Below are 13,889 nucleotides of genomic sequence, written 5' to 3' on the forward strand. Positions count from 1 at the left end.
AATTTTTAAAAACCAAACATATAAATCTTAAATGATATCAACCATTTAGCTGAACAATCAAATTAAAGAAAAATTCCTGCTTAAGTTGTCCAGCAGATAGTTTTCAATCTTCTGATAAAAAATACTCATTCCAGAGCCATTCACATATAAGCCTCTCCAATAGCTCTGCAAATACAACTCCTTTCTTAAACAAAACTCTTCTCGGTGATATACAAAAAAATCTCTTTAGCGATGTTAAAAAAAATTTTTCAACATACATAATTGTATAAGAAAAACCGAGTTATCCATTTGTAGGTCTCTCCAAAAGGGTCTGTTAACAGAATTCATTTTGAATCAAAATGTCCATTAACAGAATTCAAACTGAAAAAAACATGTGCTTTTTCTATTTTTGGAGTGTTTTATTGTGAATTTGAGTATAAAAGGAAGGCAGAGAGGAGACAGGTGCAAGAGACGCTGGGGGAAGTACCTGTCAGGAACAAGTTGAATCTTTTGGAAACAGTAGAGACAGATGACACTGCCAGTCCCGTGAAGCGGCCAGGTCTGTCAATCAAAAGTTGGCATGGAGGCAGAGCGGAAGAGTCGGACATCACACAGAGCTGTGGTAATAGGGGACTCCATCGTGAGAGGAACTGACCAGGGTTTTTGTGGCAGCAGGCGGGACTTAAGGATGGTGTGTTGCCTTCCTGGTGCCAGGGTAAAGGACATCACAGACAGAGTGCAGAACATCTTCAAGGAAGAAGGTGAAGAGCCAGACGTGATGTACATGTCGGCACAAATGATGTCGGGAAGAAGAGGAAGAACATACTACAGTGGGACTTCGGAGAACTCGGAACAAGGCTGAAAAGCAGGACGTCCAAGGTGGTTATCTCCGGTTTGCTTCCAGTTCCTCGGGCTGGTGAGACCAGAAACAGGGAGATAATGGACTTGAACGTGTGGCTGGGGAACTGGTGCAGGAAGCAAGGATTTAAACTCTTGGATCACTGGGGTATGTTTTGTGGTTAGCAGAAATTATACAAGAGAGACGGTTTGCACCTTAATAGGTTAGGGACCAGCATTCTGGCAGGCAGGTTTGCTACTGCAACACAGCTACGTTTAAACGAAGTAGCGGGGTGGAGGGGATAAACTGGATGTTTAAGAAGGAAATTGAAGGGAAAGTTAGAGCAAGGGAAGTCAAGAAAGAGAACTGTATCATTGAAGCAGAAAACTCAAAAAGGGATCATGCTGTAAGGTTGAGTGAAATAGGGGTTGATGGGAAGGGTGAGGGCAGTAACAAATTTAAAAATACTATACATGAATGCACGAAGCATTAGAAATAAGATGGATGAGCTTGAGGCTGTTTTGGAAATTGGCAGATACGATATTGTGGGGATAACGGAGACGTGGCTTCAAGTGGACAGGGCCTGGGAAATGAATATTCAAGGCTACACATGATATCATAAGGACAGACTGATGGGCAGAGGGGGTGGGGTGGCCATGTTGGTAAGGGATGATATTCAGTCCCTTGCGCGGGGGGGCCTACAATCAGGGGATGTAGAGTCAGTGTGGAAAGAGCTGAGAAATTCTAAGGGTAAAAAGACCCTCTTGGGAGTTATCTACAGGCCCCCAAAAAGTAGTCTGGATGTCGGATGTAAGTTAAATCAGGAGCTCAAATTGGCCTGTCGCAAAGATGTTACGACAGTTGTTATGGGGGATTTCAACATGCAGGTAGACTGGGAGAATAAGGATGGTATTGGACCTCAAGAAAGAGACTTTGTAGAGTGCCTCCAAGATGGATTCTTAGAATAGCTGGTGCTGGAGCCTACCAGGGAGAAGGCAATTCTGGATCTGGTATTGTGCAACGAACCAGAATTGATCAGGGACCTTGAAGTGAAGGAGCCATTGGGAGGCAGTGACCATAATACAATAAGCTTCAATCCGCAATTTGAGAGGGAGAGGTTACAATCGGAAGTGACAATATTTCTGTTGAAGAAAGGGAACTATGGAGCTGTGAGGGAGGAGCTGGCCAAAGTTCAATGGTGCAATACCTTAGCAGGGATGACAGTAGAGGAACAATGGCGGATATTTCTGTACAGAATGCAGAAGATGCAGGATCAGTTCATTCCAAAAAGGAAGAAAGATCGTAGGAGGACGCATGGGATGCCATGGCTGACGAGGGGAGTTAAGAAAAATATAATGTTAAAAGAGAAAAAGTATAACATAGCAAAGATAAGTGGGAAAACGGAGTACGGGGAAGCTTTTAAAGAACAACGGAGGATTACTAAGAAGGAAATACGCAGAGAAAAAAAATGAGGTATGAATATAAACTGGCCAAAAATATAAAGGAGGGTAGTAAAAGCTTTTTTAGGTATGTGAAAAGCAAAAAAATGATTAAGACTAAAATTGGGCCCTTGAAGACAGAAACAGGGGAACAAAGAAATGGCAGAAGAATTGAATTGTTACTTCAGATCTGTGTTCACTGGGGAAGACACAAGCAATTTCCTGAGGTAACAGTGGCTGAAGGACCTGCACTTAAGAGAATTTATATTTGCCAGGAATTGGTGTTGGAGAGACTGTTAGGTCTGAAGGTTCATAAGTCCCTGGGGTCTGATGGTCTATATCCCAGGGTACTGAAGGAGGTGGCTCGAGAAATCGTGGATGCGTTAGTGATTATTTTCCAGAGTTCAATAGATTCGGGATTAGTTCCTGCGGATTGGAGGGTGGCTAATGTTGTACCACTTTTTAAGAAAGGTGGGAGAGAGAAAGCAGGAAATTATAGACCAGTTATTCTGACCTCAGTGGTAGGAAAGATGCTGGAGTCTGTTATAAAGGATGAAATTACAACACATTTGGATAGTAGTAACAGGATGGGTCAGAGTCAGCATGGATTTATGAAGGGGAAATCATGCTTGACTAATCTTCTGGAATTTTTTGAGGATGTAACTCTGAAGATGGACGAGGGAGATCCAGTAGATGTAGTGTACCTGGACATTCAGAAAGCATTTGATAAAGTCCCACATAGGAGGTTAGTGAGCAAAATTAGGGCGCATGGTATTGGGGGCAAGGTACTAACTTGGATCGAAAGTTGGTTGGCTGATAGGAAACAAAGAGTAGTGATAAACGGCTCCATTTCGGAATGGCAGGCAATGACTAGTGGGGTACCGCAGGGATCAGTGCTGGGACCGCAGCTTTTTACAATATATGTTAATTTTATATATATATATATATATATATGATTAGATTACTTAGTGTGGAAACAGGCCCTTTGGCCCAACAAGTCCACACCAACCCACTGAAGCGCAACCCACCCAGACCCATTCCCCTATATTTACCCCTTCACCTAACACTACGGGCAATTTAGCATGGCCAATTCACCTAACCTGCACATTTTTGGACTGTGGGAGGAAACCGAAGCACCCAGAGGAAACCCACGCAGACACGGGGAGAATGTGCAAACTCCACACAGTCAGTCGCCTGAGGTGGGAATTGAATCCGGGTCTCTGGCATAGAAGATGGTATTAGTAATAACTTTAGCAAATTTGCTGATGATACTAAGCTGGGTGGCAGGGTGAAATGTGAGGAGGATGTTAGGAGATTACAGGGTGACCTGGACAAGTTAGGTGAGTGGTCAGATGCAGTTTAATGTGGATAAATGTATGGTTAGCCACCTTGGTGGCAAGAACAGGAAGGCAGATTACTACCTAAATGGAATCAATTCAGGTAAAGGGGCAGTACAAAGAGATCTAGGTGTTCTTGTACACCAGTCAATGAAGGTAAGCATGCAGGTACAGCAGGTAGTGAAGAAGGCTAATAGCATGCTGGCCTTCATAACAAGAGGGATTGAGTTTAGAAGCAAAGAGGTTCTTCTGCAGCTGTACAGGACCCTGGTGAGACCACACTTGGAGTACTGTGTACAGTTCTAGTCTCCAAATTTGAGGAAAGACATTCTGGCTATTGAGGGAGTGTAGCGTAGGTTCACGAGGTCAATTCCTGGAATGGCGGGACTACCTTACGCTGAAAGACTGGAGCGACTGGACTTGTATACCCTTGAGTTTAGAAGACTGAGAGGGGATCTGATTGAGACATATAAGATTATTAAAGGATTGGACACTCTGGAGGCAAGAAACATGTTTCCACTGATGGGTGAGTGCCAAACCAGAGGACACAGCTTAAAAATACGGGGTAGACCATTTAGGACAGAGATGAGGAGAAACTTCTTCACCCAGAGAGTGGTGGCTGTGTGGAATGCTCTGCCCCAGAGGACAGTGGAGGCCCAGTTTCTGGATTCATTTAAGAAAGAGTTGGATAGAGCTCTCAAGGATAGTGGAATCAAGGGTTATGGAGATAAGGCAGGAACAGGATACTGATTAAGGATGATCAGCCATGATCATATTGAATGGTGGTGCAGGCTCGAAGGGCAGAATGGCCTACTCCTGCACCTATTGTCAATTGTCTAAAAATAAATCAAAATAATAATAATATACGACTGAAATATAATAACTGTGAGAAATCTAGAAGTAAATTTAGAAATAAGCCTGAATCTCAGGAGCAGCTGTAAGATCCACACTTCTCTCAGTCCACCATTTTAGAATGGTTATGAAATACACCCCAAATTCAAAAAGGGATTGGGTAAATATTTTAAGGTGAAAAATATACAGATATAGAAGAATGAGTGATTGAACAGTTCTTTCAAACAGCTGGCATGAATATAATAAACAGAGCTGATTTTTTTGGGCTGTATAATTTTAGTTTTGTATCAGTACAATGCAACACTGACCTTGTTAGGGTTTAAAGGAGGATACTTGATCAACACTATCCCTATGAGGATCAAAATTATGGTAGAGCAATTTTGAGCATATTTTCCCTACCTATGCTTCCTCTCTAAACTCCAAAATATGACACAAGGTTCCTGTTTTAAGGAAATTTAAGGATCTCCCAGAAAAGTCTCAAAGGGCAGCCAACATTTTGTTTTAATTCTGGGAGTGTTAGGCTGCAGTCTATGAATTTAGCTTTTTGCCCCTTTTGCAAATCACTTGCATACTTCAGAAGGCCAGTATTGTTAGAATTCTTGCTGACTTCTTGTTATTATATTTTTAAATTTTGGTTTGGAGCAGTGAACTGTGAAAGAACATTTATAGAGAAGAGAGAAACAAACAACACTTGTTTATTTGTGAGGCCAAGTCTGTAAGTTTTTCTGGTTGCGTCTTGATCAAAGGATTCTACAGACTCTTCAACACCTAGGAAAGTAGCATGTATAAATAGGTAGAAGATATTTGGCCATTAACAAGGTCAGTACCTGGGAATTTGTGCTGGCAAGTCTGCGAGAGAACATGATGGTCAAACAATGGGAGAGCTTGGGATTGTGAACTGTTTTGAATTGGAGTTTTTGAGAGAGGGAGTTTGAAGTTTCAGCATTAAGATTTGGAACTTGACTAACCTCCCAGAATCAGCTATTGAAAGTTCAGAGAATAGGAAACGAGTAATAGATATTATTGTAAGTTCCTCAGAGTGAATGTCTTCAGAAAATCAACCAAGAAACATTCATGTACACCTATGGAATAACATATCATGAAAACTGCTGAAGTAATTTGTACAATTTTGTTCCTTTTAAAAATGTAATTTATTCTTTAACTATGTTTGTTGGTCTTCACAGTTAACATCCTGGTAAAACCTTTTCTGCACCCTCTCCTTCTGGTAGTGTGGTGACCAGAACTGTCTGCAATATTCCAAGTATGGCCTAACTAAAGTTCTATAAAGGTTGCAGCATAAATTGTCTATCCTTATACTCAATGCCCCTTCCAATGATGAAAGCAAAGCTATTGAGGATTGTCAGAGGATATAGATTAGTTGGGGCCGGGGGTAGAAAAATAGCAAATGGAGTTTAATCCAGACAAATGTGAGGTAGTGCATCTTGGAAGATCAAGTACAGGTAAAAATTATCAGTGAATGGCACAACCCTCAGCAGTATTGATATGCAGAGGTAGCTGGGTGTGCAGGTCCACAGATCACTGAAGGTGACCGCACATAGATGAGGTAGTAAAAATGGCCTCTGGCATGCTTGCTTTCATGGGAAGGGGCATTGTGTCTTGGTTAGGCAAGTTATGCTGCAGCTTTATAGAACTTTAGTTAGGACACTCTTGGAATATTGCATACAGTTCTGGTCACCACATTATCAGAAGGATGTGGATGCTTTGGAGAGGGTACAGTAAAGGTTTACCAGGATGTTACCTGGTATAGAGGATTTTAGCTATGAAGAAAGGTTTAACAAATTGGGTTTGTTTTCACTGGAATGCAGGAGGTTGAGGGGTGGCCTGATAGAATTTCATAAGATTATGGATGGCATGGATAGAGTGGAAACTATGAGGCTTTTTCCCAGGATGCAGTGGTCAATTACTAGGGGACACAAGTTCAAGGTGCTGGGGGAAGTTTAAAAGAGAAGTGCAAGGCAAGTTTTTTCACATAAAGAGTGGTAAGTGCCTGGAACGCATTGACAAAGGAGGTGATGGAAGCAGACACAATAGCAACATTCAAGAAGCACCTAGATAAATACACTATACATGAATAGGAAGGAAATAGAAGGATTCAGGATCATGTAAGTGAAGAGAGTTTTCATATAGAAGGGCAAAATGTGTTTGTGGAGGCTTGGAGGGCTGAAAGGCCTGTTCCTGTGCTGTATTGTTCTTTGTTCTTTATATTTGGGTTTAAATCATTAAAATTAACATGATTACTTTTTTAAAAAAAATAATTATGCTCCATTAAAGTCATTGTATTGTTAATAGATTAAGTCTTTTGTTTCAGCTACAAAGAATCAAATATTCACAAAGTCTGAGGTTGATTCTTCAAAACATCTGTTCGGAACATTGAAATAAATTTTGAGGGTCTATGAAAGTTTTAGTTCCACTGTGACTCAATTTGGCTGACTGTCCTGTAGCAGTGTATATCTTTTCTAACTCAAAACCACGCCCATCTTCCTGTTAAGCCAGGTATACAGGTATTCCCAATATGTGGACTTCCTATCCTTGACCTTTGCCCCAGTCTCTATCTGATTCAGGTAACGTGGTAAAGGGTGGATGGAGATTTCACCATTTATTTCACCATAGAAATCTCACAAAGTTGAAACCTGGAGTTTGCACACTGAAGTCCTGGAAGAGTTTGTGGCTATTCTGGAAAATTCCTGCACAAAAGATGGTGAGGGTTCATGGAGCAGCTGAGTAATTTCTACTTTGTCTAGTAGTGGTAGTGGTGTTTAGATCTCAATGAATAAAATGTTACAGAATGTAATGAATGGACTTAATATATGATTTTGACATGAAATGTTGTGTTTTCCCTCTTTTAAAAAAATGTGGCAGTCTTATTTTATCACATCCATGTGTTTACTGGTAATAAACCTGGAGCAGAGACAGATGCCAATGTTTACATCAACATATTTGGTGAAAAAGGAGATTCAGGGAAACGGAAGCTGCACAAGTCTCAAAACAATCAGATAATCTTCCAAAAAGATCAGGTAACAAAACAAAAGAACAACATTAAATGCAAAACATTTTGTTTGCTTCATACTTCATTGCTTGATGTAATGGTGTAGTAATGTAGAAAGAACAGTACAGAATAATTTGTTCAAATATTATTATTTAATATCTTAGAAGGAAAGACACTTCCAGGATGGAGAGGGACCATTTGGACCATTTGAATTCTTGTTTGAAGCATTTCAAAATATTGTGTAGCTTTTTCTTAAAACTGTTGTACATACTTCTCTTTCAAAATTTTAGCTATTTTTCCCTTTAAATATGCACGAATGTCAGTCACAAATGACTCGATCTAATAAAGTATTGCATGCTTAAAGAAGAACTGCTGGGATAGGGTCTTCAATATCACAAATCCTTACAGTGTGGAAAAAGACCAATTGGCCCAACGAGTCCACACTGACCTCCAAAGAGTAACCCTCCCAGACCCATTCCCCCTACCCTGTTACACTACATTTACCCCTGACTAATACACCTAATTTACACATCCCTGAACACTATGGGCAATTTAGCATGGTCAATTCACTTAACCTGCTCATCTTTGGATTGTGGGAGGAAACCGGAGCACCTGGAGAAAAACCATATCAGTTGAATTGTAAGTAGAGCTAAAACTACAGAATCAATGGCAAGCAACTCTTACATTACAGAATAAAGTATTGTTGAAGAAGTAGCAAAGACTACTAGAAATGTTTTTTGTGAAGCTCCTTCAGTGATATTTTGGCACTGAGAAAGTAAGTGATTAGAATGTTTTCCTTTTTCTTATGTTGACTTTATTTTTATGTGTGCCCTTACTGGGCAACACGGTGACACAGTGGTTAGCACTGCTGCCTCACAGCGCCAGAGACCTGGGTTCAATTCCTGCCTCAGGTGACTGACCGTGTGGAGTTTGCACGTTCTCCCCGTGTCTGCGTGGGTTTCCTCCGGGTGCTCCGGTTTCCTCCCACAGTCCAAAGATGTGCAGGTGAATTGGCCATGCTAAATTGCCCGTAGTGTTAGGTAAGGGGTAAATGTAAGGGTATGGGTAGGTTGCACTTTGGCGGGTCGGTGTGGACTTGTTGGGCCGAATATTAAGCTGAATGTTGTCTTAGTCTTGGAGTCATAGACATGTTCAGCACGGAAACAGACCTTTTGGTCCAACTCATCTATGCCAGCCAGCTATCCTAACCTAATCTGGTCCCATTTTGCAAGCATTTGGCGCATATCCCCCTAAACCCTTTCTATTTATATACCCATCCAGATGCCTTTTAAATTTTGCAATTATACCAGCCTCCACTTCTTCTGGCACCCTCTCTCTGAAAACTTTGCCCCTTAGGTCCCTTTTATATCTTTCCCCTCTCACCCTAAATCTATGCCCTCTAGTTCTGGACTTCCCCCACCCCAGGGAAAAGACTTTGTCTATTTATCCTATCCATGCCCCTCATGATATTATAACCTCTATAAGATCACCCTCGGCCTCCGACACTCTAGGGAAAACAGCCCCAACCCATTCAGCCTCTCCCTGTAGCTCAAATCCTCCAACCCTGGCAACATCCTTGTAAATCTTTTCTGAACTCTTTCAAGTTTCACAACATCCTTCCAATAGGAAGGAGACAGAATTGTACACAATATTCCAAAAGTGGCCTAACCAATGTCCTGTACAGCTGCAACATGACCTCCCAACTACTATACTCAATACTCTGAACAATAATGGAAAGCCTATCAAATGCCTTCTTCTCTATCCAATCCACCTGCGACTCTAATTTCAATGAACTATGAACCTATTGTCCAAGGTCTCTTTGTTCAGCAAAACTCCCAAGGACCTTACCATTAAGTATAAAAGTCCTGTTAAGATTTGCTTTCCCAAAGTACAGCACCTTGCATTTATCTAAATTAAACTCCACCTGCCACTCCTCAGCCCATTCGCTCATCTGATTAAGATACCATTGTAATCTGAGGTAACCTTCTTCACTGTCCACTGTACCTCCAATTTTGGTGTCATCTGCAAACTTACTAACTATATCTCCTATATTCACATCCAAATCATTTATATAAATGATGAAAAATAGTGGACCCAGCACCGATCCTCGTGGCCTCCAGTCTGAAAACACTCCACCATCACCCTCTGTATTCTACCTCCCAGCCAGTTATGTATCCAAATGGCTAGTTCACCCTGTATTTCATGAGATCTAATCTTGCTAACCAGTCTCCCATGGGGAATCTGGTCGAACGCCTTACTGGAGTCCACATAGATCACGTCCACCACTCTACCCTCATCATTCTTTTCATCTCTCATCTTGCATTCATGGGGCTAATAATGGGGGGTAATAATAATTGCAAAGGTGTAATAATGTCTAGAGCAAGTTTGGAATGTGAACATCAGAACTGAGCATTAATGGCAGGTCATGAAGCAGCAGATGTCATTACTGATCATCTCTTCCATCTCTTCATTCAAAATTGGGAAGAGCCTTTGGCCAAGAGATGATTAATTAAATAGAAATAACATGCAGTGTTATGGGGAAAATGAAGGCGAATGTCACCAAATCATGCTGCTCATTCAGAGAGCAGATGCAGGCATGAAGAGTGAAATCTAATAGGTAAGACGTGTGGCAGATTCACATGAGATGTTCAGTGAGTTAACATCAAGCTCATCTTGCTATATCCTTTACATTTCTTTCAAGAGGTGTGGCGAGTTCAGAATTGAAGCATATTATTACTTGTTAAACACCTTGTTAACAGCCCAATTCGCCATGGGTTGCAAACCTGATGAAGGACTTTTGCCTGAAACGTAGATTTTCCTGCTCATCGGATGCTGCCTGACCTGCTGTGCTTTTCCAGCACCACTCTAATCTTGACTCTGTTTTCTAGCATCTGCAGTCCTTGTTTTTACCTGCATACTTACAAAACCTACCATACAGACTAGTCATGTTGAATACTCAAATGGAAATCAGAGCAGATTCTTGCTTCATTCAAATCATCACTTTCTCCAAAATAACTACATGTCAAAGAATGGGTATGAACATCTCAGGCAAGTTCCATGGAAACCAGCCAAACACACCTGATATGCCAGTCCCTAACAGCCCACATGGAATATCTATGATCCGTTCCCAGGGGGCATTTCTGCATTTCAGTGTTGCTGCTCAGGCTATACCACTAACTATCACTGGAATGCTGCAAGGACAGAGAGTGCTCAGGGAAAAGCATCCAGTTCACAGACGGGACCAGAGTTTTTGTTCACTGGGTGGCTTAGTGGTTAGCATGGCTGCCTCACAGCGTCAGGGACCCGGATTTGATTCGCCCTCTGGCTGGTTGGAGTTTGCACATTCTCCCTGTGTCTGCGTGGGTTTCCTCTGGGTGTTCTGGTTTCCTCTCACAATCCAAAAATGTGCTGGCTAGGTGAATTGGCCATGCTAAATTGCCCATGGTGTTCAGTGATGTGTAGGTTAGGTGCACAAAGTTAAAAATCACACATCGCCAGGTTATAGTTCCATATTTCAAAGCACTAGCTTTTGGAGCAATTGTTAGGTGCATTAGTCAGGGGTAAATGTAGAGTAGTACCGAAATGGGTTTGCATGGGATACCATTTTGTGTACCTGTCGGTGTGTACCTGTTGGGCTGAGGGGCATGTTCCCTCACTGTAGGGATTCTATATGTTACTATCATAACACTCATTCAGTCTGACCCTACCTGGATGCTCACAGTATCCCTATTTTGGCTCACCTTTTTGTGATGGCACATCAGCCAGAGATACTAATGCAGACACAAGCACAGAAAATTGTTATAGTTGTCAGCAGGCCTCATCAGGGTATCAGAATTCGGATCCTCTGCTGTTAAGTGGTGAGAAGCCAAACGATGTGCAGCCAATATCCATCTTGACTCCTCTGACCTCCTATGGTTAATTTGTTTCTGGAATATGGGAGGGTCAAGTATTATGGGAGATGAATATGGGAGGCATAGCTATTACTGTTGGTGCAGGTGGGGAGGTGTCCCAATAGAGTGAATAGGCTGTGCAGAGAATTTGCAGAGTTAGTGGTGTCAGGGTTATTATTGGTGAGGGTGAGTGAGGAAAATGTTACAGGACATAGTGAGATTTATGGAATATCAGTCTGGCTGTGAGGTGGCGACAGCAGCAAAGATAGTGATTATGAGATATCGGAGAGAAGATGATGTCATGTAGGTTGGAAAAGTTGAGAAGGTCATTGACCTCCTTTCTCCAGAACTCGGCATCTAGCCAGACAGCTGAGATTGTCTTAAACTGGGTAGTAACTTCATGTTTTGGTGTTGTGACCTTGACTAATCATAGAAGAATCATAGAATCCCCACAGTGTGGAACAGGCCATTTGGCCCAACAAGTCCAGACCAACCCTCTGAAGAGTATCTCAGCCAGACCCATTCCTTTACCCTATTACTTTACATTTCCCCTGACTAATGCACCTAGCCTACACATTTCTGAACACTATGGGCAACTTAGCATGTCCAATTTACCTAAGCTGCATATATTTGGACTGTGGGAGGAAAACCACGCAGACACGAAAAGAATGTGCAAACTCCATGCATACAGTTGCCTGAGGCTGGAATCAAACCTGCGTCCTGGTGATGTGAAGCAGCAGTGCTAACCACTGAGTCACTAGAGTAAGAGGAAATCCTGCCTCTGTACCACCCCATCCAGCAGGATCTCTCGGACTCTTGCCTGCAAAGTGCAGCGACAATTTTCTTGTCTGCCATGTCCATGTCAAGAACCGTGCAAGGTAACTTCAGACTGATGATACTAATCTGGGAGCAAAAAGACTTTTTAAAGATGGAGCCTGTGCTATTGATACAGGTGAAATATTATCTTCTTTAATATTAATAGCTAGCTTACTCTCATGTTTCATCTCAGTCACCTCCCCCCCCCCTTACTTTTCTTTGGCATTCTTGCTACTTTTCCCAATCCTCCAGCTTTCTACTACTCTACCACACAGTATACTTTTTCTTTTTCGGTGTCTCTGAATTCCCCTGTAGGCCATGGTTGCCTCATCTTTCCCTTAATGTGATTCTTTTTTCCTTGGGATGAATTTCTATGGTGTCTGTTCTGGTACCACCAGAAACTCCTGCCTTTGCTGCAGCATTGTCTTCCATGTTAGGCTCTCCTTTCAATCAACTCTAGTTAGTTCCGTCTCTTATGACTTTGTAGTTACATCTACTCAATTGTAATATTGTTATATAATTCCAACTTCTCTCTCTCAAACTAAGGGGTGAATTCTCTCATATTATAATCCCTGTCCCCAGGGGGTCCTTCAACCTAAGCTCTTTAAATCAAGTCTGCCTTATTATAATCCCCAAATAAAAGTTCCCTGGTGAGATTCCACACCGACCCTCCGAAGAGCAACCCACCCAGACCCATTTCTCTCTGACTAATGCACCTAACACTATGAGCGGTTTAGCATGGCTAATTCACCTGACCTGCACATCTTTGGACTGTGGAAGGAAACCAGAGCACCCAGAGGAAACCCATGGGGACAATGTGCAAACTCCACACAGACAGTTGCCCGAGGCTAGAATTGAAGCTGGGACCCTGGTACTGGAGAAGTAGTAATGGGGAAGAAAGAAATAGTGGAGGAACTGAATGGTATCTTACATCAGTCTTCACAGTGGAATACATTAGCATCATATCAAAACTTCAAGAGAGTGAAGGGGCAGAGATGAGTGTCCATTGCTGTCACTAAGGAAAAGGTGTTTGGGAATCTGAAAGGAGTGAAGGTGGATAAATTACCTGAACCAGATTGTCTGCACTGAAGAAGATAGCTGAGGAGATTATAGAGGCATTGGTTATGATATTTCAGGAATCACTGGAGTCAGCGAGAGTTTGAGAGGATTGGAAAATGGCTAATGTAACATCCCTGCTTAAGAAGGGAAGTAGGCAGAAAACAGGAAACTTTTGGCTGGTTAGTCTGATCTCAGTCAATAAAATGGATGAAATTATGGAGTACTTGGAATTGCATGGTAAAATATGGCTGAGTCAGCATGGCTTCATAAAGAGGAGGTCATGCCTGACATATCTGTTAAAATTCTTTGAGGAGGTAGTAAGCAACTTTGACAAACGAGAGGCAGTGAATGTGATCTATTTGGATTTCCAGAAGACCTTTGACAGGTTGTGCGACAGGAGGCTGCTAAATAAGATAAGAGTCAATAGTCTTAGGAGCAATTTATTGGTCTGGATAGAGGATTAGCTGTTCAGCAGAAGGCAGAGGGTGGGGATAAAAGAGTCATTTTCAGGTTGGCAGCTGGAGATTCGTGGAGTTCTGCAGGTGTCGGTAATAGCATCACAACAATTCATGTTATATATTAATAATCTGGGCAGAAGAACAGGAGGCATTGTTGCCAAGTTTGCATATGACGCAAAGATAAATGGAGATAGTATTGAGTAAAGAGGGAACT

General features: G+C 41.9%; 1 protein-coding gene across 1 annotated transcript in view; it reads left to right on the forward strand.

Moving 5' to 3' along the window:
- Positions 1–13,889, forward strand: part of LOC140476793 (uncharacterized) — a 567,118-nt gene that overhangs the window by 253,299 nt on the left and 299,930 nt on the right. The window contains exon 29 of the mRNA XM_072569588.1: positions 7,326–7,480. Coding sequence (XP_072425689.1) covers positions 7,326–7,480 — 155 coding nt within the window. The remainder of the gene's footprint in view (positions 1–7,325; positions 7,481–13,889) is intronic.

The sequence above is a fragment of the Chiloscyllium punctatum genome, chromosome 5 (assembly GCF_047496795.1).
Source record: "Chiloscyllium punctatum isolate Juve2018m chromosome 5, sChiPun1.3, whole genome shotgun sequence".
Lineage (NCBI taxonomy): Eukaryota > Metazoa > Chordata > Chondrichthyes > Orectolobiformes > Hemiscylliidae > Chiloscyllium > Chiloscyllium punctatum.